Here is a 23,415-nt window from a genome sequence, read left to right on the forward strand (position 1 = left end):
AAACAAAAACAAAAAATTATATGCTCGCTCGGAGAGGGAATGCGGGAGCTCTTTATGCAGCAACAAAAAGGCAGCCAGGGCAACATGCAATGCGCGCCAACGAAAAGCAGCAACACAGTGTAAAGGAAAAACAAAAAAGGCAACGGCTCTGTAGCGAATGCCTTTTGCAGAGCGCTTGTTGAGGCAGGCTAGAGTCACCGTACGGCCCGACTGCGGCTTGCGCTCCGCCACCGCCATATTGCTGGGGACGCTCCCTCCTCTCCCGCGCATCGCACGGCTTTGGGGAGCTCCTCTCCCTTCCCACCTCTGGCCACACCCACGAGCGGGCTCCGGTAATGGCGGCCGTCGTCTCCCCAGTTCACCGCAGCGGATGCCACTGAGCGGACTCTCCGTCATGCACACCGCGATCTTCTGGAGTGGCAGCTCCTTTTGAGGCTGCGCTGTGCGGTTTTCACGTACGCGAGTCTTGCCTAATTTATTATTTAGTCGAAAACTGTTGTTGCTCTGTTCCGTCGATCGTTAGAGGAGAGAAAAAAACGCGGGAGCGAGAGAGGCTGCCGAACATGGGAGGAGACACGTTGAGCCGGCCGCCGATGGCTGCGTGGTGACGGCGATCACCGAGGTGTGCTCTTCGTCGCATCCCTCAGGGAAGTGAGTGATTTTGTGTGGGTGTGTGTGTGTGTTGTGCAGCGCCGCGAAGGAAACGCTTTTGAAGAGCTCATCAGTCCCGTTTCTGTGTGGAAGCTACTCCGCGCTAGCCATGGACTGCGTGTTGCGAGCAGGCCGTCGACCGGCTGCTTCTTGCTGGGTGCCAATCTTCCTGCTGGCCCTCCACCTTCAGCAGCACGCTGCTGACGCGCTAAAAATAGGTAAGTCAGTCCGGAAAAGCACGTGTAAGTATTATTGGCACCTGCGGCTACGCAATATCGATGAACAAGACCAATAACATGATCAGATTGGCCTCACTTGAAACGACATTCTCGTTCAAGAACGCTCCAAAAAGGCATGCGTGAGATAATAAGTAAATTTCTGTTGCATTTACATCCATATTTAGTTAATGGAAGCTCGAAGGTGTAAACGTACCACACCATTCAATGAAAGAGCACGGAACTTCTCGTGCCATCTCATTGTAAGAGCTGCACTGCAAACGTTTATAAATATATGCATACTGCTTGAGCGCCTTGATTGCAGCTTCTTGCGTTACTGTTCATAGCTAAAATCTCTCGAGGATCTCCCTCCCCCTTTCTTTCCACAAATGAAATATTGCCGACCCCAATCACTAATATAATTGTTTCCTCGGCATGTTCTAAGCACCTGAAATGAACCTGGCATATGTCAATTAAATGTTTGTTGCTATGAAGTTTTATTGTGTACGCGTACCTCCTTCAGTATGGAACAACTTCGGCTAACAACACAATCTATCTTCAGTACTCTACTTTTACGCCTTTTCCATGAATATAAGGAAAAAGGGAAAGCCGCACATCTACAAATAGATGTCTGCTTTCCATTGTCCTATATTGGGGTTCGGACTTCGTCATCAATTTTACGGCATCTCACCTTTTGCTTCGAGGGTCGAGAACATACTCCGATCAAGTGAACTGAAGCCGATGGCGAGTCCGCTGGTTCAATTTCCTGCGGTAGCATTCAATAGGGTGACTATTTGAAGGCGCATGATTTTATTACAGAATTATGTTTCGATGCGTCACATATTGTAAAAGGCAGAGCAAACTAGACGAGACGAACTAAAGACCACACAGGCAGTGTGAATTACTTGATTCTTACCTCAGCAGCACACATTTCGGGTGACTCTTCGTTCGTCTCGTCTGTATTGCGCTGTTTTAAATGCGAAGCATTTGGGAGGGCCTTGCAACCGACCTCTGTTAAACTTTATGCATAGGTGCGACTTGTTTATTTATGTGTGATCAATGCGAACCTGGTTCTCTTATGTACACTTGTTAGGCCAAAGGGCCGTCTTTTGAATAAAAAGTCACAGCTTTGCCACAAAGACAAATCCATGAATGCGATAGCCACAATTTGAAAGCTCACGCGCAGATTGGAAAGCAGATCGAAACGTGCACCGCGTTTCTCGCGCACAAATTACGCTCGAAACGTACTCACAGGTACAGATGCACGGGAATAAGCGTCTCATTTGTTACTTCGCTGAGTCTGAAAAGCGCGCGCTTTTCGCGAACGGAGACTGCAATGATTGCAGTGACCTTTGCGCGACCGGTAACTACAGCAGAATCGTTCCACGTAAAAGCCCGAGGCCAGCCAATGCGTACAATCCTCCCCTCCTCGCTACCGCGAAATAAGGCCGGGCAAAGTACGCGTTGAAGATTAGAGCGGGCGCCGCTGTGTGATGTGGCGACGTGCGCTCATTGCGCCATCTTTCTGGTAATGCCGAAAACAGAGCAACGGTAAGTGGTAGATATAAATATCTTGCCGTTTGAACGGTGAAGAACGTTCTCCGGGGTGGCTCAGGGGTCAACGCCTCACTTTCACCACGTAGAGGGCCCACGTTCGCTTCCGCGAGCCGGGGTAATATTTTCTGGATTTTTTTTCTTTCTTGCGTTTTCATATATATAGATATGTATACATATATGGGGCATGACATTGACGCCGACGCTGGCGGCAAAATTTAGCTGAGAATGTCCATAGAATTGCTATCGCAATTAAAAAAAAACAGCGGAGTATTCGTTAGTCACATTATAGTGCCTAGAATAGAATATAGTCGCGCGATGTCGCGCTAGGGCATTGGTGGCGGTTCCGTCCACATCCCCAGTGTGCATGATCACGTGCTGGGTCTCGTGCCGGCCCAGGAAGACACCCGCAAAACTGGCACTCCCCTCGCCCCTTTTCACTTCGCAAGGCTGACGTAGACAGCGTCAGCTAGTAGAAAAATACGACTGCTAGTGCTGCAGAACCATTCACTGGCTACACTGGATTGCGCATTTAGAATTTAGTCAAGGGCGTCCTTACTTGGCTTTCGCATGACGTTGAAGGCGACGCTTTTTCTTCCATCAATAAATAGGAATAACAAACACGAAATCAGAATTAAGCATTCCCAAACCTTCACCCAATCAGACAACATGCACGTGATACCCCCAATACTGCGCGACGGATTTACTGAGTTCCCTCCGTGGGAAGATGCGGGAGGCTTTTTCTCTTTCACGTGTTGTGACCAACTAGCCCAGCGAAACGCACTTCTGGGTATCATTTCTTCTATATCGGGTTCTATTTCTTATTCCTTACCTCAGCCACGTTCGTCCGGGATGATTTTTTGTTTGTCTCGTATATTTTGCGTTTTTTTAATCTTTTACACTGTGTGACCAGCTAGCCCAATGAAACGCACTTCTGCGATTCATTTCTTCTACATCGGGCTCTCGTTGCTTACCCCAGCCATGCTCATCCTGGCTGCTTATTCGTTTGTCCCGTCTATTTTGCGCTGCTTTAGAGGCGAAGCTCCTTAAGCCGGGGGCCCTTTCCTCCTCCGTATGTAGTATGTAGCCATGCGCCTTTAGATAATGTCTAGATCAATTGATCATGTTGTGTGTATATGTCCTTGAAATAATACAAGATGGCGTTAATGGTTTTCACGGCATATCCACAGAGTGAATGAAGATGAATGGGGCGAATCGTCCATTTGTCCATCCGAGTGTCCAACCGCCCGTGCGTCCGTTCATTCGCCCATCCGCCCATCTGTCCATGCCTCCGTCCATCCGTCCGTTCATGCTTCCGTCCGTGCGTCCGTGATTCTGTCTGTGCATACGTCCGCCTGTCTGACCACGCTTGCTTCCGTCCGTCCGTCCAAGCGTCCATCCGTCCCGCTTTCAGTTCGTCCGTCCGTCTGTCTGGGTCTGTCTGTCTGTCCATCGATTCTTCCGTCCATCTGTCTGTCCGTGCTTCTTTTCGTCTATCTGGCTGTCTATCCGCGCATGTGTTCATCCGTCTGTCTATTCGTTCATGCTTCTATCTATCCGTGCGTTCATTGCAAGGGGTGGTGGGGTATGGATTAATTTACCCGCTGTGAAAAGAAGAGTACGTCCCATTCGACAACCAAATGAAGTGTAAAAAAGCCACCGTGAACCACAAACCATCAAACATGTCCACAGAATTGTTAGGTACGGAAGGAACCCTACTGCATTCCCACTTCAATATCTTGCGATGTTCCCGACACTCTTGACGCTTGAAAGTGTCCTACGCTCTACAACGCCACGCGTTGGAGAACCCACACCTTGGGGTGGAAACATATGAGACGAAGCCTCAACTCTCTGACAAGTCACTAAAGAAACGTGGGAGAAAATGTGGATACTGAATAGCACAAGGCTTGGAAGAGCAGAGACGTCTGGTGCACAAAGCACAAGACGTGGCGTTAGCGAAAATGGATATAATAAAAACTGAGAAGGTCGAAGAAAGAACACTTCGTCGCTGTTTCGAAAAATGGACGTTTATCGACCGTCATACCTTACTATAGCGTCTTTTTAATAATTGCTGGGCTTTAAAATGTAAAACTAAAGTTTTTAGGCATTGTAAACTGAACAGAAATGTCCCCCCCCCCCAATTCTATACTATCTGCAGACGCCCTTCATTGAGTTCATAAAACTGGCACAAATTCATGAACCTCGCAGCATGGTTTTTGGACAGGTTCAAATAAGCTAACGAGATGTGCTTGATGTGGGTTCAGTCTTCTGGCATAATTATTCAAAAGGTTGTGTGAGTTAGTTACAAAAACAGAAACTCTGATTTCATTATTATTTCTAAGGTTGTGTAATTTGGCTTCACAAAGACAAACTACGCTATGCTTTCGTGCAACCAAGTCAGAACTTCCGTTTTGTATTTTTATGATGCTTAGTATTTTGTCTACGCGCTGCATGCTCAACAGCAACATTGTGTTGCAATGGCGAATGTAGCTGAGATTGCAATTTTGTGCTTGTGTTTATTGATTTGATGTCAAGCTGTACAAGGGAGCCGAGGCCTTTGTCAAGCACTCTACCTTTTAGCCCCGGCTTCCCCCTTTTGTGTGAAAGGAAAATAAACTTCACTTCACCATGTGGGACATGTGATTGCCCAGTGCAATCTGCATCCATTCCCCGATCTAGGGATCTGGGGAAAGCGTACCCTTAGTCGCCTGGCTCATTCGAAGAGCTCGCCAGGCACAGAATGTAAATAAACCTTCTGTAAGTTCACCTTCCTCCTGCCTCGGCATCTTCATCCCCGGTCTCTGGTGGCCCCTAAGGTCTGTCCCCACACCTTCGACCCACCATGGTTGTGTAGTGGTTATTTGCTACCCGTAGGTAGTGAGACCGACTGCCAGTCACATTGGCTGCATTTTCGATGGAAGTAAATATGCACGAGGTTCATGTACTTGACTTGGGTGCACGTTAAAAAAAAACAAGTGGTTGAATCTGCCGGAGCCTTCCACTATGGCGTCTCTCATAAAGATATTACTGCTTTGGGATGTTAAACCCTAACAATTATTATTAGGGGTGAAGCTGTTTAAGTGGAGATGCACTCGAAGATACTTTTTTTAATATTCAACCTAGAGCAATGGAACTTGAGCTGTTTATGAAACTTTTTATGCTGATTTCAAATATATAAGTAGTTTTCTTGCAAGTTACACACTTGTAGCTCTGCAACATGACAAAATGACAACCTTAACCCTTTTGCCCCCTTCTTTTCATTCGTAAATTCCTGTAGTTTTTTACCATTCATAGTTCAAAATGCTTCAAATAAAGTGTAGAGTGCAAATAACTAATCAGGAAGCACATACAAAATATGTAATACGCTTGAAAAGCTTTAGACGTAAAAAGTCCATATTTCACCTACCCTAGTAAAGGTATATATACATTTTTTATTATACAATAAAATATTGACATCTAAACTAGATAATTGCATTTGTCATACTTTGGGGAGAAAAATGGGCAAATTGTCATGCAGATCCGAGCACTAGAAGTGCCCGAAAAAGGAGGGGCACATAGGAAAAAATGGAAAAATTTGTGTTTTGAGAAAAACGAGTTTTAAAGTTAAAATTGAGTTTTTATTTATGAAAGATATCATTAAATCACATGAAATTTGCATACCAAAAAGAACAATCGTTCTTGTTGTGGCCACTGCGACTAAAATACGCCAGCACCACGAGTTTGTCCCTCTCTGCTTTTTCGAGCCGACTCCTCACAGACATTTTGCTCACAGACAGGGTCATGAAACGCTTGCCAAACTTCCGTTCCATCTGGCAGAGCCTTGTGCCAACTGGAAGTTAGGAGGAAGTTCGACAGGACAGTGAATTCCCAACTAAGTCCAGTGTCATGCCAATTCGCAGCCATGTTTGTGCCACATACCGTCATACATATAGGCAATGTCGTCCCTGCTAAGTTCTCTCACTGCGTGCTCTTTCGGCCTCTCAAGATTGGCGCTGACGTCATCTATTGCTGCATCACGAACTTTCCGGCTGACGGGTGTGAATGACTTTTGATGCATTGGCTTTTGCAAGCGAACAACTGCCGCAAATCGGACCAGCTGCTCGTATACCCTATTCCTACAGAGTGCAACGCACAATGGCTTGCACTTTCAATCAATGCCTTTTTTTCCTTCATAACGAAGATAATTACACGAGAAAAGCAATGTTCAGCTGCGCTACTCGACAAGACATGGACCCCGCAAATAGGTTTCACAGCACATACAGGCGCGCAGCGGCCAATGGCGGTCCCCGATTCGTACCATGTGATAAGCCAGTCGCGGTGCTCGAAAAACGCGCAGAAGAGTGCTTCTTTTTATTATTTCTTACGCTGCATCAGCGAGAGAAACCGTTGTTATTTAAAGAGTGAGGCTCGACTATTTGACTCATACGATCAACAATGGCGAGCGGCAGCCTATTATCGGCGGCAAGGTGCTCGAAGACTGCATACTTTCGACCTTTTAACAGGCACCTTGTGCTTTTTAGATGCAATTTTAAAGCATTTCCAGTTAGGTCTCGTCCTGTATTATTTTTTTTCATAACAGTAGAGGTACTAATATTATCAAAACAGGTAAAATAAAAAATTACAAAAACTCGCGTTTTTTTACCTGCATCTTCTTTTAAAGGCCAATTTCGCTTATTTTTCGACTATATCGAGCTAATGGTGTTTCTATGTTCCTGAGACGAGCCCGATGGCTGGAAGGCTCAGAAAATTCGAAAATGATTTTAAATAAGCGAAAAGGTACAATAACGAAACCGAAACCCAACCGAGCGCCCTGTCTGCGTATGAAGTACTATTTGGTAAGAACCGAAGGCCGCATACTGGTGCCGCTGACGTGGAGTATGAAAACTGTAAAATCCAGACCAGCGAAGCGCCGGTCCAACATCACAGAGGGAGGAACAAAGGTCTCCCGTGCTATACCCGCGCTAAACACCGTCGCCGTCGCCTTGTGACTAGCTCAATAAAAGGTGTAGCGGCTAAATTAGCAATGCATCGGCTGCGTCACTCCCGTTGACCTGTCAAACATGACGCCACACAGACAATGCTGCCAATGATTCTCACAAGCGAGGTGAGCTTTTCAAGGCAATCATTAAAATTCATTTGCAAACAATCAGGGCATCCCTGAAGCCTGTAATTTGGCCTAAATGACGAAAATGTGCAAAGGAACATGCCCAACGAATTTTCTTGAGATCCATAGACCTCCAAGTATTGCCGGAGTTGGCCTTTACGCCGTGGGTTGTGCGTCCACGATGTATGTAGTAGTTGTAGTAGTAGTAGTAGTAGGTAGCCACCTCCACGGCCAGAATAGAGGAGCGGCCCTCGCGCACTCTTCTCAATTGAGAAGAAAACCCGCACATGTTAATCATGAATAAAGAGATAATCGTTTCTGATGAAATACCGTGCAGAGACGAGTATCGGTGACTTAACCTCTAATAAAATTTGCCTTGAATTTGATGCTTACTAAACAAAAAAAAACTAGTAACAAAAGGACGTACTTTGAGCACTCTCTGACCGGAAAAGGTTACCACGTTACACTCGCTGGGCGTAACCTCTTTGGTTTTCGCTAGGTTTGCATTCTGCAACAGCGGGACGCCTTTGTGCTCTCTGATAGTAGAGTACCAAGTACTCTAAATCGTTAACCGCTTTTTCTAAACAGGTTTAGTGAGGGTTTGGCCGCACTGCCATGAACTAGAGGCGGTGCAAGGTGGGAACTAGACACGGAGCGCATGCCGTAAGAAAGTGCGCGCGTGCCGCTCCTCTAGTCCAGCCGTGTCCCCTCTCGTTTAGTCCTTGGAATGTCCGCAGGATGGCGGTACTTCAATATAATGTGTATATGATGAACAGATGCGATATGGTGGTACTTGGAGTGTTCAGATGGACGTACGGATAGACGGACGGACGGACGGATGGACAGACAGACAGATGCATGGACGAACACACGGTAGGACGGACGGGCGCATGAATGGACGGATGCACGGAAGAATGCATGGACGGACGAATGGACACACAAACGAATGGACGCATGGAGGGACGCGCGGACGGATGGATGGATGCAGGGACGGACAGATGAACACACATACGAACGAACAGACGCACAGACGGATGGACGCAGGAACTGACGCACGGACAGACGGAAGCAAAAAAAAAACGGATGGAGGGAAGCGCGGGCGGACTGACGGCTCTTCGCTCCACTTATCATCAAGTACTCCGTGGATATGCTGTGAGTTCTTTATTTATTAGCTATGCCCTCGCTGATATTGTGATAGGGAAAGACGTAGTTTAGGTACTGGATGGAGTACTGGAGAAGGTGGAAGCTCCTTTCCCCGGAAGGACACTGCACGTTGCTACCTTATGGACGACAGCCCTTCCCAATCTCACAGCATCTTGACTCGATGTATCATTTGCCTTAATTCAATCATCAGTAGCAACTTGTCACGCCCGCTATAAGACGCAATTGGAAACGTCCTCTTGATTCCAGTAGCTGCAGGTCGGGGATATTGTCACTTTTTTCCCACTGTCACAAGCGCACCCTGATACGGCAGCTGTTTACCTGCTCACCTGTGCTGTAGAAAATGACGTGACACAAACGTTCAGTATCTGTGTAAATAATGTTTATAGAGGTTCGTACAGAGTGACCACGAGTTCGATTAAATCGAGTTTGCACCTCATGGGCTCCTCGTTCTCTATCGTTTTAACGCGATAGCGTTAAAGAGCTCCTCTCGCAGAAAACCCGCTGCCGGCGTCGACCCAGTTGGTTGTGAGCCAAAAATCGTCTGTGGGTCTGTGACCGAAAAATCAAGTTACCGAGATAGCCGCGGGAAGCCGTTACTTGTCCACGCGTGCGCGCGTGATCACACTGAAAAGCCGCGCGTTCAAAGAAAACGAAAAGTGCTCAGGGTCACGAGGGATGGTAGTTTCTTTGCCCTGCCACCCCTCCCTGCGCAGCTTCCAGCACTTTCATCGGGACGAGAGAAGAGGTAATGCAATTGCAGCATGCGACAAACCTTTGTAACTCTACTCGCACTGGACAGATTCCTAAAATTTTCGCGGCGTTGAATTCGTGAGGCAATAAGCTCTTCTAGTGAATTCATTCGATGGTTACTTGAAAAAGTGTTTCAGGGCCCTTTTAACGCATTTGGTCGACAGGTGTCACGACGAAAACGAGCCCATTTGGTGATAATAGCGTGCGCTAATCCAATCTACTGTGTGCTCGTTTGCGTGCGTGCATGTGTATGTAACAAAACATATGAATAAGTATCCACTTAGCGGTTGAAGGGTGCGCTAGGGGCCGAATTTTGCTATCGCGTTCAACTCCTAAAGGTGAAGCTTAAGGGTCTTCCAATTTTTGTTCGTCTTTTTGGCTCGATCACCGTCATGAATTCTAGCCTCCGCAGATATGCCGCAGAGAATACGAAGGATCGGAATTACACAAGTGGTACCTCACATGCATAACATTTTTCACAACATAAGGGAAGTAGCTAAGATGGAAGGTATGAGCGTGATTTCTTTTCAGGGGCGAAGCTCCTTATGCCGTGGCTCGTGCGTGCGCGATGTATGTAGTAGTAGTAGTCGTGTTTGTATTCGTAGTAGTAAGTAGCTACCTCCACGACCGGACTAGAGGAGCGGCACACGTGCACTTTATTGAATTGAGAAGGAAACCAGCACACGTTAATCATGAACAAAGGGATAGTTGTTCCTGATGAAATAACCAACAGAACGGAGCATCGGTGAATTATTCTCCAATAAAATTTGCCTTGAATTTGATGCTTAATAAAAAATGTAGTAACAGAAGGACGTACTTTGAGCACTCTCTGACCGGAAAAGGTTGCCACGTTAAACTCGCTGGGTGTAGCCTCCTTGGTTTTCGCTAGGTTTAGCGAATGTTTGGCTGCAGTGCCATGAACTAGAGGCGGTGAAAGAGGGGAACTAGACAAGAAGCGCATGCCGTAAAAGAGTGCGCGCGTGCCGCTCCTCTAGTCCGGCTGTGCCACCTCTTATTTAGTCCATTGATTGTCCGCTGGATGGTGGAACGTTTATGCGATGAATATATGATGAATAGATGCGAGATGGCGGTACTTGGAGTGTTTTCCAGACAGACAGACAGACAGACAGACAGACAGACAGACAGACAGACAGACAGACAGACAGACAGACAGACAGACAGACAGACAGACAGACAGACAGACAGACAGACAGACAAAGAAATCCATAGACGGACGGATGGATGGACGCACGTACGTACGTATGGACGGAAGAACGAACGCATGGACAGACGGACGAATGCACGGACGGATGCACTAACGGACGGACGCGCGGAAGGACTGATGGAAGCTCATCATGATGCACTGCGTGCATATGTTGTGATTTTTTCCTTGTGTGTAAGGATAAGTAACGTGCGATTAGACTGTGTGAGGCTTGTGTATGAGGATAGGGCGTCCGTTCATCCGTACGTACGTGCGTTCGTCCGTTGGTCGGTCTGTCCGACCGTGAACTATACGACATCGTCGATTATATGAAAACTGCTAACACCGTTTAGTGATATTTCCAAGGACATATACACAAACCCCATCTATTGAGCAATTTATTAGGTGGAGGACATACTACTACTACTACTACTACTACTACTACTACTACTACTACTACTACTACTGCAGAGGAGGGAACAATCTACATTATAAGCAGCATCGCCCCTAAAAAGGCTTGTGAAGTTAAGCGTATGAAATCATTTGTTGAGTGTAAGACTCGTGCCACTGGCCTGTGGCAATGTTTATATAAGGCAGGCGGGAAGATGTGTAAATTGGTGGTTTGAAGAACACAATACATATTTGAGTGAGGACCTGGGAATTAATTTAGTTGTCTATTGCTGAAAAAGCACGACATTCAAATCTCGTGAGCCGATGTTCGATCGCACGACCATTTTGGGGGAAAGACAGGATATGGGGGGAAGATTTTAGAAGCTTTTCACATTGCAAATCATAAATATAATTCTGTCAAAGATACTACCTTGTCTATAACGTCTAAAGAGCATTCCTACTTAAAGGAAAAATAAGATTGAACTGCCACGTGTCGTGGGAAGTGACGGCAATGCATATGCGTAGAAATATTGTGCAGCAATAGAGCATGGAGTAACGTACAGTGTTAGTCAGTGTGGTACGCCTTATTCTTGTGAACGTGTTTATTTGTCTTCACTGACAACCCGTTTTGAAGTTCACAATTGCCCACAAGAACCATGCTTTTGGTGCGTAGAAATATTCTCGCCACAGGTGCCACCTTGAGCTCCACCGGCTCTGCAACGGTGCGCTTGCGCCAAACCCCATCGATGTGATCTTCACGGTGGCAAAAACTGAAACACGCTGTCTTTTTTTTTTTTCTTCTCGCAGGGCTCGTGATAGGTGTGAATCAACCTCACCGGGTCGTCACTGCCTTTCGTGACGTCATCGAGTACGCCAACCAACAAGCGCCTGGTGACAGATACAAGATTACGCCACTGACAACGAGGGTTTTCGACAACGATACATTCAACGTCACCAATGATGGTAATTCCGAAAAAGATTGCCGATGACATGCGAAGGACATTTTTACCCTGTTCTGTGGAATTGTATTTTTGATTGAGTGATATGTGGTGTTTAACGCCTCAAAACCAGGATATGATTATGAGAGACGCCGTAGTGGAGGACTCCGGAAATTTCGAAAACCTTGAGTTCTGTAACGACAGCATTTTCACTTGCATTTAAAATGCAGCCGCTACCTTCGGAATTTGGTCCCGTGACCTGCGGGTCAGCGGCAGAGTACCTTAGCCACTAGACCACCGTGGCGGGGCTATATTTGATTTTTACCGTGAATGCTACGCATCTGCTGTACCTAAAGACATAGGAGTTTCCTAAATTAAAAAGATGGGCCTTTGGAACTGCGATAGTTAGCCTACCATGGAAATAATGGGTAGCCGATAACTTTGCCCAGTTTTTTTTTTTTTTTGCTTGCGGGCTTCGAACACACGCCTGGCTTATTTTATGGTTGTGTTTCTGTTTTCTTTCGAATAAAAGAGCGCACTACTGGGGACTTCATGATCCGATTTGAATTGGTGACCCTAAGAGGTTAAGGTGGTAAAGTGCAACTGCTGAGCATGCATTTACTGATTCTCGTCTAATGACAAAGTGGCTCCAAGGCTCGCCAAGCCAAGCGAAGCCGAAAGAACGAAGATTAGACAAATTTCTGTACTACCTATCAACGGCATGCTGGCTCACGTACCATGCGTTGCAGCTCGCACAGACACTCAGATCTTATTGGAAATTGAATTGCCCGAGAAACTTCAATTTATTCAAGACACGCCATGGTGGCTAACGCACTCGGCTGCCGACACGAAATTCGCACGTTTGAATCCCGGCGGCCGGATTTTCAATGGAGGTGAAAATGCTTGAAGCCCGTGGGCCTATAGATTCAGGTGCACGTTAAGTAACCGCAGGTGGTCGGAATTCCAGGAGCCCTCCACTAAAGCGCCTCTCATATCGTATGGTCATTTCGGGACGTTAAATTCCAACAATTATTATATACAGGGTCTGCCAGGTAACTTTAGCCAGCGTTTAAAAATATGCCGGCACATGCAATTACGACGCGACCAAATGCATGTTGCTCACCGTTGCCTGGAGTTAGACTATATTTTGTGTTCTCAACTATTGTTTAATTAGATCTGTTTTATTGACTGACTTTTCAAGAAACGAAGACGGATAATACATTTCAATGAGAAAGTTGTAGATCAATCTGCAAAGTATCTGAATAGACTGTTTGGAACTTTATATCGTTTAGGTATTATTGTTTTTCGGCTAATTATAAATGCCCGCGAAATACAAAAATTACCTCGCGACAAACCCGTCACGCGTCAGTGCGCACGATGATTCTAGTGCCCCGTAACGTTCCGCGTACGAACGACCGTAGCATTTGCCCCATTGTGCTGTCTCGGCAGGGCTGCCACGATGGTGGCGGCTTTACGATGAACGCGTTTCGCTATCGGCCACAATAACAATAACTGCTGTTACTGCTTATCGCTGTCATGAACTGGGGCAAGGAAAGCGTGTTGTTCGTACGCGGAACGTTAGGTGACACTAGAATAATCGTGTGCACTTACGCGCGAGCGGGTTTGTCACGTGGTATATTTTTGTATTTTGCGGCCATTTGTCATTGCCATAAAAACGGTAGTACTTAGCAGATATAAAGTTCAGAACTATCTATTTGGACGTGTTGCAAACCAATATACAACTTCCGCATTGAAATTTTTTATCCATCTTTATTTCTTGAAAAGTTAGTTAATTAAACAGATCTAATAAACAATATTTAGGAACCCAAAATAGTCTGATTAAGTCCAGGCAACGGTTAGCAACATGCATTTGGCCGCGACGTAATTACATGTGTCGGCATATTGTTAAACTCTCACTAAAGTTACCTGGGACTCCCTGTAATATTCACGACAACTCGCATGAAGTGCCTGAATAGCTGGGTGATGATCAGTCGTGTTAGAGTTTGACGATGATCACTTTTGTGGAAATCTGCTTGTAATTTCATAAGAGAGAAAATAGGGTTGAGTAAAAAACATAAACGACCTTACATATGCCATCGCACTCATAAAAACTTTTTTGTTGATTTTTGGCAAAGCAATGAGCGACATGCTTAAGTACATTTCACTTATTTCCCACTATCTTTTGCTTCAATATTCGTTTCTCTTGTCAGCAGATTTCTACTTTTGTCAACAAATCTGCACGTGTTGATTTTCTGAATTTGACGCCATTTTGAAAGTGCCATATGTAAAATCTACATAGTGATATGGGCTGATTAGATGGTGCTATATTTACCTGAGGTTTCACAACACTAAATTTGTTAAAAGTAGGAACTGTCTTTTGTATACATATATGTGTCTTTTTTGTTCATGTGCGGCGTGCGCTTTTGGTTTTCGAAAATGGATTACTAACATACCCAAACTGTTGGATTGGTGAATGCAGCCACATAGGAAGGAAGGAAAATAGGAAGAAAAGAACGGCAAGGAGGTTAACCAGCCTATAGGCAGCCGGTTTGCTACCCTGCGCAGGGGAGGGGGAGATGAAATATAGAGAGGAGAGAGGGATGCAGCCACATATATTACCAAATAAACTAAGGCGAACAGACGATGCGTTTTGTTTGCGAGAGTTCCTTACCAAGGGCCATCGGATTAAAGCTCCGCATTGTATACGAAGGTCCGCCTCAATACAACAGTGGATGCGGTCTACGGCTGGTAACCCAAAGGTCGGGGGTTCGATACCAGCCCCGGCACCCGTGATAAAGGCCCGTGTACTGTGTGATGTGAGTGTACGTTAAAGAACACCAGATGGTGAAAACTTCTGCAGCCAAAAATTTCTGCAGCCCTCCACAACGACGTCTTTCTTAATCATGTGGTGGTTTGGGGACGTAAGACCCCAAATAATATTATTAGCATACAAAATGTATGCGCTCATAACAACACCCACTATCACTCGTCGTGGGTCAGCGCAAAATATCACAATGTGCAAGCTTGGTTTATTTATTTATTTTTTTAATACTGTCAAATTCAGTTTGGAGTCATTACCGAGGGCATAATGTACATAATATTCAAGAACACGTAATAACAGTAAAGTCAGATGTCAGTTCACTTAAATTATTGGTAGACAACAAGATACGAAACAAAAGCAGTGACTTCGTTTTCCAGTGCGAATGAACAAGGAAATATTGGTACCAGAATTTTGACACAGTCTACAAGATCACGCCTGTATTTAGTGCATCTTGAAATTCAGCCGATCAGTCATGTGTCAAGCAATTCGCAGCACAATTTGTGCCGGGAAAAAGCGAAAAAAAAGAGATATAAACAAAAAGCGCAAATTTAAAAAGTATTAGATTATTCTGTGTGTGTGATGTCAAAAGATCTGGACAAACGTCAGTGACCCATTGAACAAAACGCGCAGTTTTCTAGTAGCACACGCCGATGGATGTGGAAATGTTGTAGGCCCGTGTGCTCAGATTTGGGTGCACGTTAAAGAAACCCCAGGTGGTCTAAATTTCCGGAGCCCTCCACTACAGCGTCTCTCATAATCGTATGGTAGTTTTGGGACGTTAAACACCACATATAAATCAATCTAGTAACACACGCAGGAATTTGCTGACTTGCGCAGAGTGAGCTAAGTATTTCAGTGATACATTGAACAAACAGAGAAAAAGTTTCTTCGGTATACCAGATGAAAGGCAGGCCTGAGCAAGTAATCTACTACAGAATCACGAACGAAAATAAAAGGGAGTAAAAACAAAAAGTATGCGAAGCGTTCACGTATGTTGCGCATAGTTTCCAATTTTGAGCTGAATGCAATCAGTGTGTCGGCATTAGAAACACTTGCATAATGTTTGTTTCATTCACGTATCCTAAATGGTAGAAACGATTTCTAAAAGACGTTGCTGTTTTAGGAACAGCCTTTCAAGCTGTACTTCCGCTTACGACTGTGAAAGGTAACGTAATTAGACATATCTACCTGTGGACATGTAGCGACTGTTACAAGAAATTCAGGCGTGCCGCTTTTGCCCTATAGTAGTTAGTGTTCTAATGCCGGAAAAAGCCACAAAGTTAGTGAGGCAGTCTGTGTGATTGAACTTGTAGTGCCCATATAGCTTTGCATTGTGGTGCCTCTAGTTTACCAATGCTATTTAGTAAATAAGGAAACCAAACTACGTTGGCAAATTGTAGTACCAGTTTTACGAGCATGGTGTATGCGACGAGTTTTGGTTGCACAGGCGCATTTCTCAGACGCCTCTTTAGGTAAAAAAGTTTACGCCGTGCGACTGCAGTGACGTTCGCTATGTGTGTATCCCATCTCAGGACAAATGTTAATGTAACGCCTAGGTACTAGTGCAGTACAACGTTTGTGAGCGATGAACCATGAATGGCGTAACTGAATTGTAAGGGATTAAGTGTACGCGTTACCGCCATGGCAGCACATTTCTTGCACAATAATAGACATTTGCCACTTATCGCACCAATCTGCAACCTTCATTAGACATTTGTTGAGGTTAATTTGGTTTGCCGAACTGTTTATCTCAATAAATATGCAGTCATATGCAACCCGCGTGATTACACCTAATGTTTGACGTCAGGTTATTCATGAAAATAAGAAATAATAGTGGTCGCAAGACTGAAACATGAGCGACCCCACAAGTCACACGAACTGTGTTTCATGTATGACCTTTATACAACACGAACTGTGAGCGATCTGTTAGAAAATTTTTTATCCAAGAAAACAGTTATCCCTCTCCTATCATACTTTGAAGTTTACTAGTAGTTTGCTATCATATACACAATGAAAATGTTTAGAAAATCTAGTAAAATTGTGTCTGTTTGACCACAAGTATTGATGGTAAAATCTCTCAACAATTAAATTCGATCGCCTACTTATATTTACTAGGTGTCGTTCTTCCTTTTCAGCAATTCATATGCGTCTTTTATGTTGACAAGCTCATCCTGCCAGAGACTAAGGCCCCTGTTCGAAAACCAATTCTATCTTCATCTCGCGTGTTTCTTATCCGTTTGCGTTTTTAAGCGTTTCATATAGAAAGTTCGTAAGTATTCAGAAATGCTTCTTGTACCTATCTTTCATCTTGTTACCATTCTTCAGTCCTTATAATGCACGTAGAGAGCACATAAACTTAAGGAGAGCATAAGATAACGATGAGGTTGGTTTGTCAATATGGCCCTAACTCTCTGGTCTAGTCTTCATAAAGTGCCCGGACTTTTATCCATATCGGTGGGCCGATTTTCCTTGATAAACTTAATATCTGCGGCGATTTCTTTTAACGCACTACCGATTAGAAATTGCGTAGGTCCAGGGTTAGTTTCGATGTCTCCCTTTAGGAGCAGCAATCTTTGCAAAAGCAGCATAATAGAATATGGAATACAAGAAAACCATGCGCACGGTAGCACAAGCAAAAAAGGGTCATGAGAGCGTATACATTTTCCGTATTTCTTCCTCACCTGCACAACAAAGATGAACGAATTGTCAGACGTCTGCATTCCTGAAGTGCCACTGTGCCCAAAAAGCGTCGAGTGCGCTGCACGAGCTGTTGTAGGTGAGTTGGGGGGTAATGCTCGAGGCTGATAATACACTGTCGGAATGATCATGGGTAGCGGTAAACGATGAGGCAACAGCTCCGATGACGTGCAGGGCGGGATTATTGGAGCATCGTAGTACGCCACACTCTGAGACTGCGGTCTAGTGCTCTCCCTGGAGCGCAAGCTGCCCCCGCCGGATGCGAGAAGCAGGGCGAGGGAAAACTGGACAAGAAATAAATTCGGCAGAACCCACGTACGTGGGAATCGACTTTATGCGAAACATGCGGGGAGAAGGTGACGCAGATGCATTTTTTTATTGAGCGACACGTCATGAAATGGCGCTAAGTATATGTACAAATATTGCATGCACAGACATACGTTGAAAGTTGCAGATGCTTATATAACCAGCTGTTTGCAAATGCGCAACTATGCCAACTGAAACATGCGTATTAGCAACACCAGAAGCTGATATGAAGCGCTGATGCTCGCGAGGATGCTGGCCCTGGACGCTGCTACATAAATAGACTTCAGAGCATGGCAACTAACCACAATTGACGTTAACCCGACGTGATGGCTGTATCAAAAGAGTACATATGTGATTTTAATAAAATTGCTTAGGCAGCACTGCAACCACTATTGATGTTTCACGAAGATTAGCGTCTGTTTGAAAACTAGTTCTGAGACCTAGCGTAGCTCTGCGGTAAAACGCTCGACTGCCACGCAGAATGCTTGGGTTTGATTCCTGCTGGGACCCTGGAATTCGTTATTTGCATTCATTGGGGGTTCAACGCTGCCTATTTCACGTTTTTCTTATAACTGACATTTATTCTATGCCATCGTTGGGTCAATGCTACCAATGTCGGGTATTTGTTGAAGATTACGCGGTAAAATTTCCCATGTGTGTTCTCGTGACAACTATTACCCTTTGATTGATTGATATGAGGGATTTAACGTCCCAAAACCACCATAGGTTTAGAGAGACGCCGTAGTGGAGGGCTCCGGAAATTTAGACCACCTGGAGTTCTTTTATTGCCCTTTCGCGACCACTATTACAACCTTGTCAATGCTGTGTGACACTGTCACAACTATATCTCCGTCGAACTCCCTAGGGGAGATTTACGTTGACGGAGTTTAACAAAGTTTGGTGGTGGCCGTGTGACAGGGGTATAAGTGTCAATCACCTGTGGCACAAACCCGCATACCAGCGGCACATACCCGCCAGTGGGTATGTGCCGCTGTCTGACGGGAAGTGTTTGACGACGTACGCGACTGGATTGTGAGATTTTTCATGTCTTGAGCAGCGCGTCATGTTCGTCAAACCATTTTACCCTCCCATGCTACTTTTAGTTCACGCTAAGTTAAGGGGGTGACCATGAGAGCACCCAAACATAAGCGGCTAGATAGATAAATACGCTCAAAGTTGCCGAAGTTCGCTAAGAAATGCTTCACACTTAAAATGAACGGATTGTCAGACGTCCGCATACCTGATGTGCCACCGTGCCCAAGAAGGAAGCTTGGTTTGGCAACTGATCCATACTGTGGCAACTGTGATCCTTTAGAATCAATCAAGCATCTTTTTGTTAGATTGCCAAGCATACATGAAAGCAAGATCTTTTCTCCAAAGTAGAAAAGGCTCAACTTCTCAAGGACCACTAGACCCCGGGAAAACACTCAGACTTACTCCACCTTCTCAGCAAAGTAACATTTTAAAATTTCTGTTCAGACTGCCGGAGGGCACTAACGTAACTAATGAACTGTATAGCGCTAACTTACATCATCATCACCATTACGTGAACACATATCACAATCGTAACATTTCCTTTCTTTTTTTTCGTGCCCTCCTCCTATATATTTGATGTCCTCAATCCATATCCCTTATTACCGAGTAGCATGTAGGCGCATTCGTGTACTGTGGATGAGTTCTCTGTTTTTCATTAAATGGCTTTCTCTCCCTCTTGCTCATCGTGGGTTGTATGGGTGCGGTGCGTTGCAGCGTGTGCCCAGCTGAGCTCGGGCGCGGCATTGCTCGTGTCTCCGGACGGTGGCACGGTGCTCGAGGCGCTGGCTGCCGTGTCGGCACGTCTGCAGGTGCCGCTGCTGAGCGCGTCGGTGACCCGCAGCCCATCGTCCCACCTGACACGGTTCGACCTCACGCTTCGACCGCAAGCACACGGCACGCTTGCTGCGCTCATGCACGCTATGCGATGGCCGCGCTTCTACTACATCTACGACTCCGCAGAAGGTGAGGAGTTTTCTTTCATTCTCAATTCATGGTGAAACGAGTACTGAATGAACGAGTGTGCCTTAGGCTGAAGCCAACTCAGTTATGTCGGGCCGAGGCGAAGTATAAAACATGTGTTTCAGGGAATAGCTTGGTGTTCACTGCAGTATGCCGCAGCATTGCAAGGACAGCTTTGTGCTCACAAGGCGTCCCAAACCTCCAGTGATGGTATAATTACTTTAAAAAAAACAATAAAGCTGTTGAACCGCAGAAAGCGCTACCAACAAGGAAGGAAGGAAAATAGAGGGAAAAGAAAGGCAAGGAGGTTAACCAGCCTATACGCAGCCGGTTTGCTACCCTGCGCATGGGAGACGGATGGGGGAGATGAAAGAGAGCAGAGAGGGAAGATAGAAACAGCACATTCGGCAGCACATGCGCGCACACTCAGTCATAGTCTAGTCTTGTCTTTCGCGGTGTGTGACATTGCTGTTACAGTCGCTTGTTCAAGTCGGTGTCGCGTAGGAATTTCAACAGAGCTTTCGTCGCCTTCTGTTGCAGTGTCTTCTCTCGGGCACTTGACAGAATAGTGTCCACAGACATTTGGCTGTTGTCGATGCGCGCAAAAGCAGACGCCAGTGACTGTCTCTGGATTTCATACAATGGACAGTCACACAGGATGTGGTGTAGCGTCTCTTCGCAATGACAGGCATCGCAGAGAGCGTTGTCGGCCATTCCTATGACAAAGGAGTAAGATTTTGTAAATGCCACTCCTAGCCATAAGCGATGAACTAGGGTGGCTTCTCTTCGATCGAGTCCAGTGGGCATGCGGACAGCCATCAAAGAGGACAGGTGCTGTTGACGATTCGTATCGATGCTTGGTGGGCACCATAGTGAAAACGTGATTTCACGCGCAAGTCGTCGAAGATTACTGGCAACATCAGTCCTCGAAAGTGGTATGGCTTCTTCTCGTGTTCCTTCAAGGGCTGCCCGCGCGGCAGTATCGGCATGTTCGTTCCCTATGATGCCGCAATGACTTGGCAGCCATTGAAGCGTCACATGATGCCCTTTCTCGAGTAAAGTGTGGAGAAGGCATCGAATTTCGAAAACAAGCTGTTCGTACGGGCCGCGACGCAGTGCTGAGAGCACAGATTGTAGGGCAGCCCTTGAGTCGCTGAAAATCGACCATTGTTGCGGTGGTTCCTGATTGATCACACAAAGTGCAGCGCGCAAAGCAGCTAGTTCCGCTGCTGTAGATGCCGTGGAGTGGTCAGTCCTAAAGCTGATGGTAACACCTCTTGCTGGGATAACTACTGCCCCCGACGAACACTGGTGGTTCGTGGAACCATCGGTGTATACATGTATGCTGTCTGAATATTTCTCGTGCAAAAGAAGAAGAGACAGTTGTTTCAGCACAGGCGATGATAGCTCAGATTTCCTCCGGATCCCTGGTACACTAAGATGCACTGTGGGTCGAATAAGACACCAAGGCCGTATGGATGATTTAGATGCAGGAGTGAAGCCCGAGGGAAGTTTATCGTTGTATTTCACAATCATTTTGGCGAACGATGCTTGTCGCCTCTCTGAAGGCAACAGTGCAAGGTGATGGCCGGGGGCACGTGCGAAGTGTCGGATGTGTGTTCTCAGGACTTCAACAACAATGTGAGTTTGTATCGGATAGTCACCAGCAATTGCAATTGTTGCTTCTGTTGACGTACATCTGGGCAGACCGAGGCACACTCTCAGCGCTTGTGCTTGTACTGCCTGTAAAATACGAACATTGGTCTTGCAGGTATTGCTAAGCACGGGCAAGCTATATCTGAGGAAACCGAGAAACAGGGCCCTGTAGAGCTCCATCATTGCGTCTACTGACATCCCCCACGTCTTTCCTGCCAGGAACTTGAACAGTTGACAAATAGCGGTCAGGCGTTTCTTCATATAGGTCACATGCGGACTCCAACAGAGGTCCCTATCAATAATGATGCCCAGAAACCGGTGGGTTTTGGCGTAAGAAATCGGTCGCCCGCAGATTGAGATGACATAAGGGGTCATTGCTTTACGAGTGAAAGCCACCAGCGCGCATTTTTCTGGTGATATGCTGAGACCTTGTTTGAACAAGTAGTTGGCAATCATAGTTGCTGCTTTTTGAAGCCGGGAACGTATCTGAGGACGTGTGACTGCCGATGTCCAGACACAGATGTCGTCTGCGTATATTGAGATTTTAATGGTGCTTGGCAAGTATTCAGCAAGGCCAATTAGTGCAAGATTGAATAGCGTCGGGCTAAGAACTCCGCCTTGAGGAACACCCCTGGAAGTATAGCGTCGCGTAGTTGGGCCATCTTCTGTTAACACAAAGAATGATCTTGCAGCCAGGTAACTCGAAATCCACCGAAATACTCGACCACCAAGGCCAACCACCGCAAGAGCACCCAAAATGGCTTCATGTAGTACATTATCATAAGCGCCTTTCACATCTAGAAACAAAGCTGCAGATAGTCGCTTACGGGATCTTTCGTGCTGAACGTACGAAACTAGATCAACGACATTGTCAATAGAAGAGCGGTCGCGTCGGAAACCAGCCATTGAATTCGGAGAAATCTTGTGGCATTCAAGATACCACTCCAGGCGGCCTAGTATCATCCGTTCCATTATCTTCCCTACGCAGCTGGCCAGTGCTATTGGGCGGTATGAGGTTAGTTCGAGTGGGGATTTGCCCTGTTTCACTTACAACAATAGTAAAAGAAGACGAAGGCCACTGCGTGTTACACGTCGTCTATTTCCGAATTTTCTATTCTACTTCCTGTCTTATTCAAAATCATCGCTCAGTGAAGCCACCTCTGACGAGAAACCAGATGCACTGTCAACCTGTGCCATGCTATTGCGCACCGCAATACATCTGCTCTAACTCTGCCCTCCCTTTCACTGCAGCCTTCATAAAGCAAGAATATGAATATGACGTGTAAGGTGTCGATGGTTGACGTCATTTTCGCGTTTAGACCCGCATGCCACGGCATAATGTTGACATTGTCATGAAAATGACGGAAGGCATTAGAGTAGCCTGCTGCTGAGAAATGGCATCATCATCATCATCATCTTCATCAGCCTGACTATGTTCACTGCAGGACAAAGGCATCTCGCATGTTCCGCCATTCAACTCTCCTGTGCTAGCTGCTGCGACTTTACACCGCAACTTTCTTAACCTAATCTGCCCATCTAACTTTCTGTCTCTCCCTAACCCACTTGTTTTCTCTGGTAATCCAGTTAGTTACCCTTAATGTCCAGCGGTTATCCAGCTTACGCGCTATATGCTCGGCCCATGTCCTTTTCCTCTTCTTGATTTCAACTATGATATCTTTGAGCCCAGTTTATTCCCTGATCCACACTGGTTGGTCTCTTTTTCTCTCTTATAGTTACACCTATCATTTTCCTTTCCATCGCTCGCTGCATCGTCCTCAATTTAAGGTGAACCCTTTTTGTAAGCCTCCAGGTTTCTGCTCCGTGAATAAGTACCGGCAATATGCAGTTGTTATAGACCTTCCCCTTGAAGGATAGTGGCATTCTACCTGTCATGATTTGAGAGTGTTTGCCAAATGTGCTCCACTGCATTCTTATTCTCCTAGTTAGTTCAATCTCGTGGTTCGGCTCCGCGG

The 23,415-nt window shown here is 45.8% G+C and overlaps 1 protein-coding gene across 2 annotated transcripts in view; it reads left to right on the forward strand.

Moving 5' to 3' along the window:
- The first annotated feature begins 341 nt into the window (after positions 1-341).
- Positions 342-23,415, forward strand: part of LOC119162522 (glutamate receptor 3) — a 91,923-nt gene continuing 68,849 nt past the window's right edge. Inside the window, exons 1-4 of one of the 2 annotated variants that reach the window (XM_075882258.1) lie at positions 342-624; positions 691-869; positions 11,837-11,992; positions 19,541-19,789. In XM_075882258.1, coding sequence (XP_075738373.1) covers positions 761-869; positions 11,837-11,992; positions 19,541-19,789 — 514 coding nt within the window. In that variant the 5' untranslated portion in view covers positions 342-624; positions 691-760. Of the gene's footprint in view, positions 870-11,836; positions 11,993-19,540; positions 19,790-23,415 lie in introns of both variants that reach the window. The other variant, XM_037414812.2, reaches the window with a different exon arrangement.

Source organism: Rhipicephalus microplus, chromosome 2, assembly GCF_043290135.1.
Source record: "Rhipicephalus microplus isolate Deutch F79 chromosome 2, USDA_Rmic, whole genome shotgun sequence".
In the NCBI taxonomy this organism is placed as follows: Eukaryota; Metazoa; Arthropoda; class Arachnida; order Ixodida; family Ixodidae; genus Rhipicephalus; species Rhipicephalus microplus.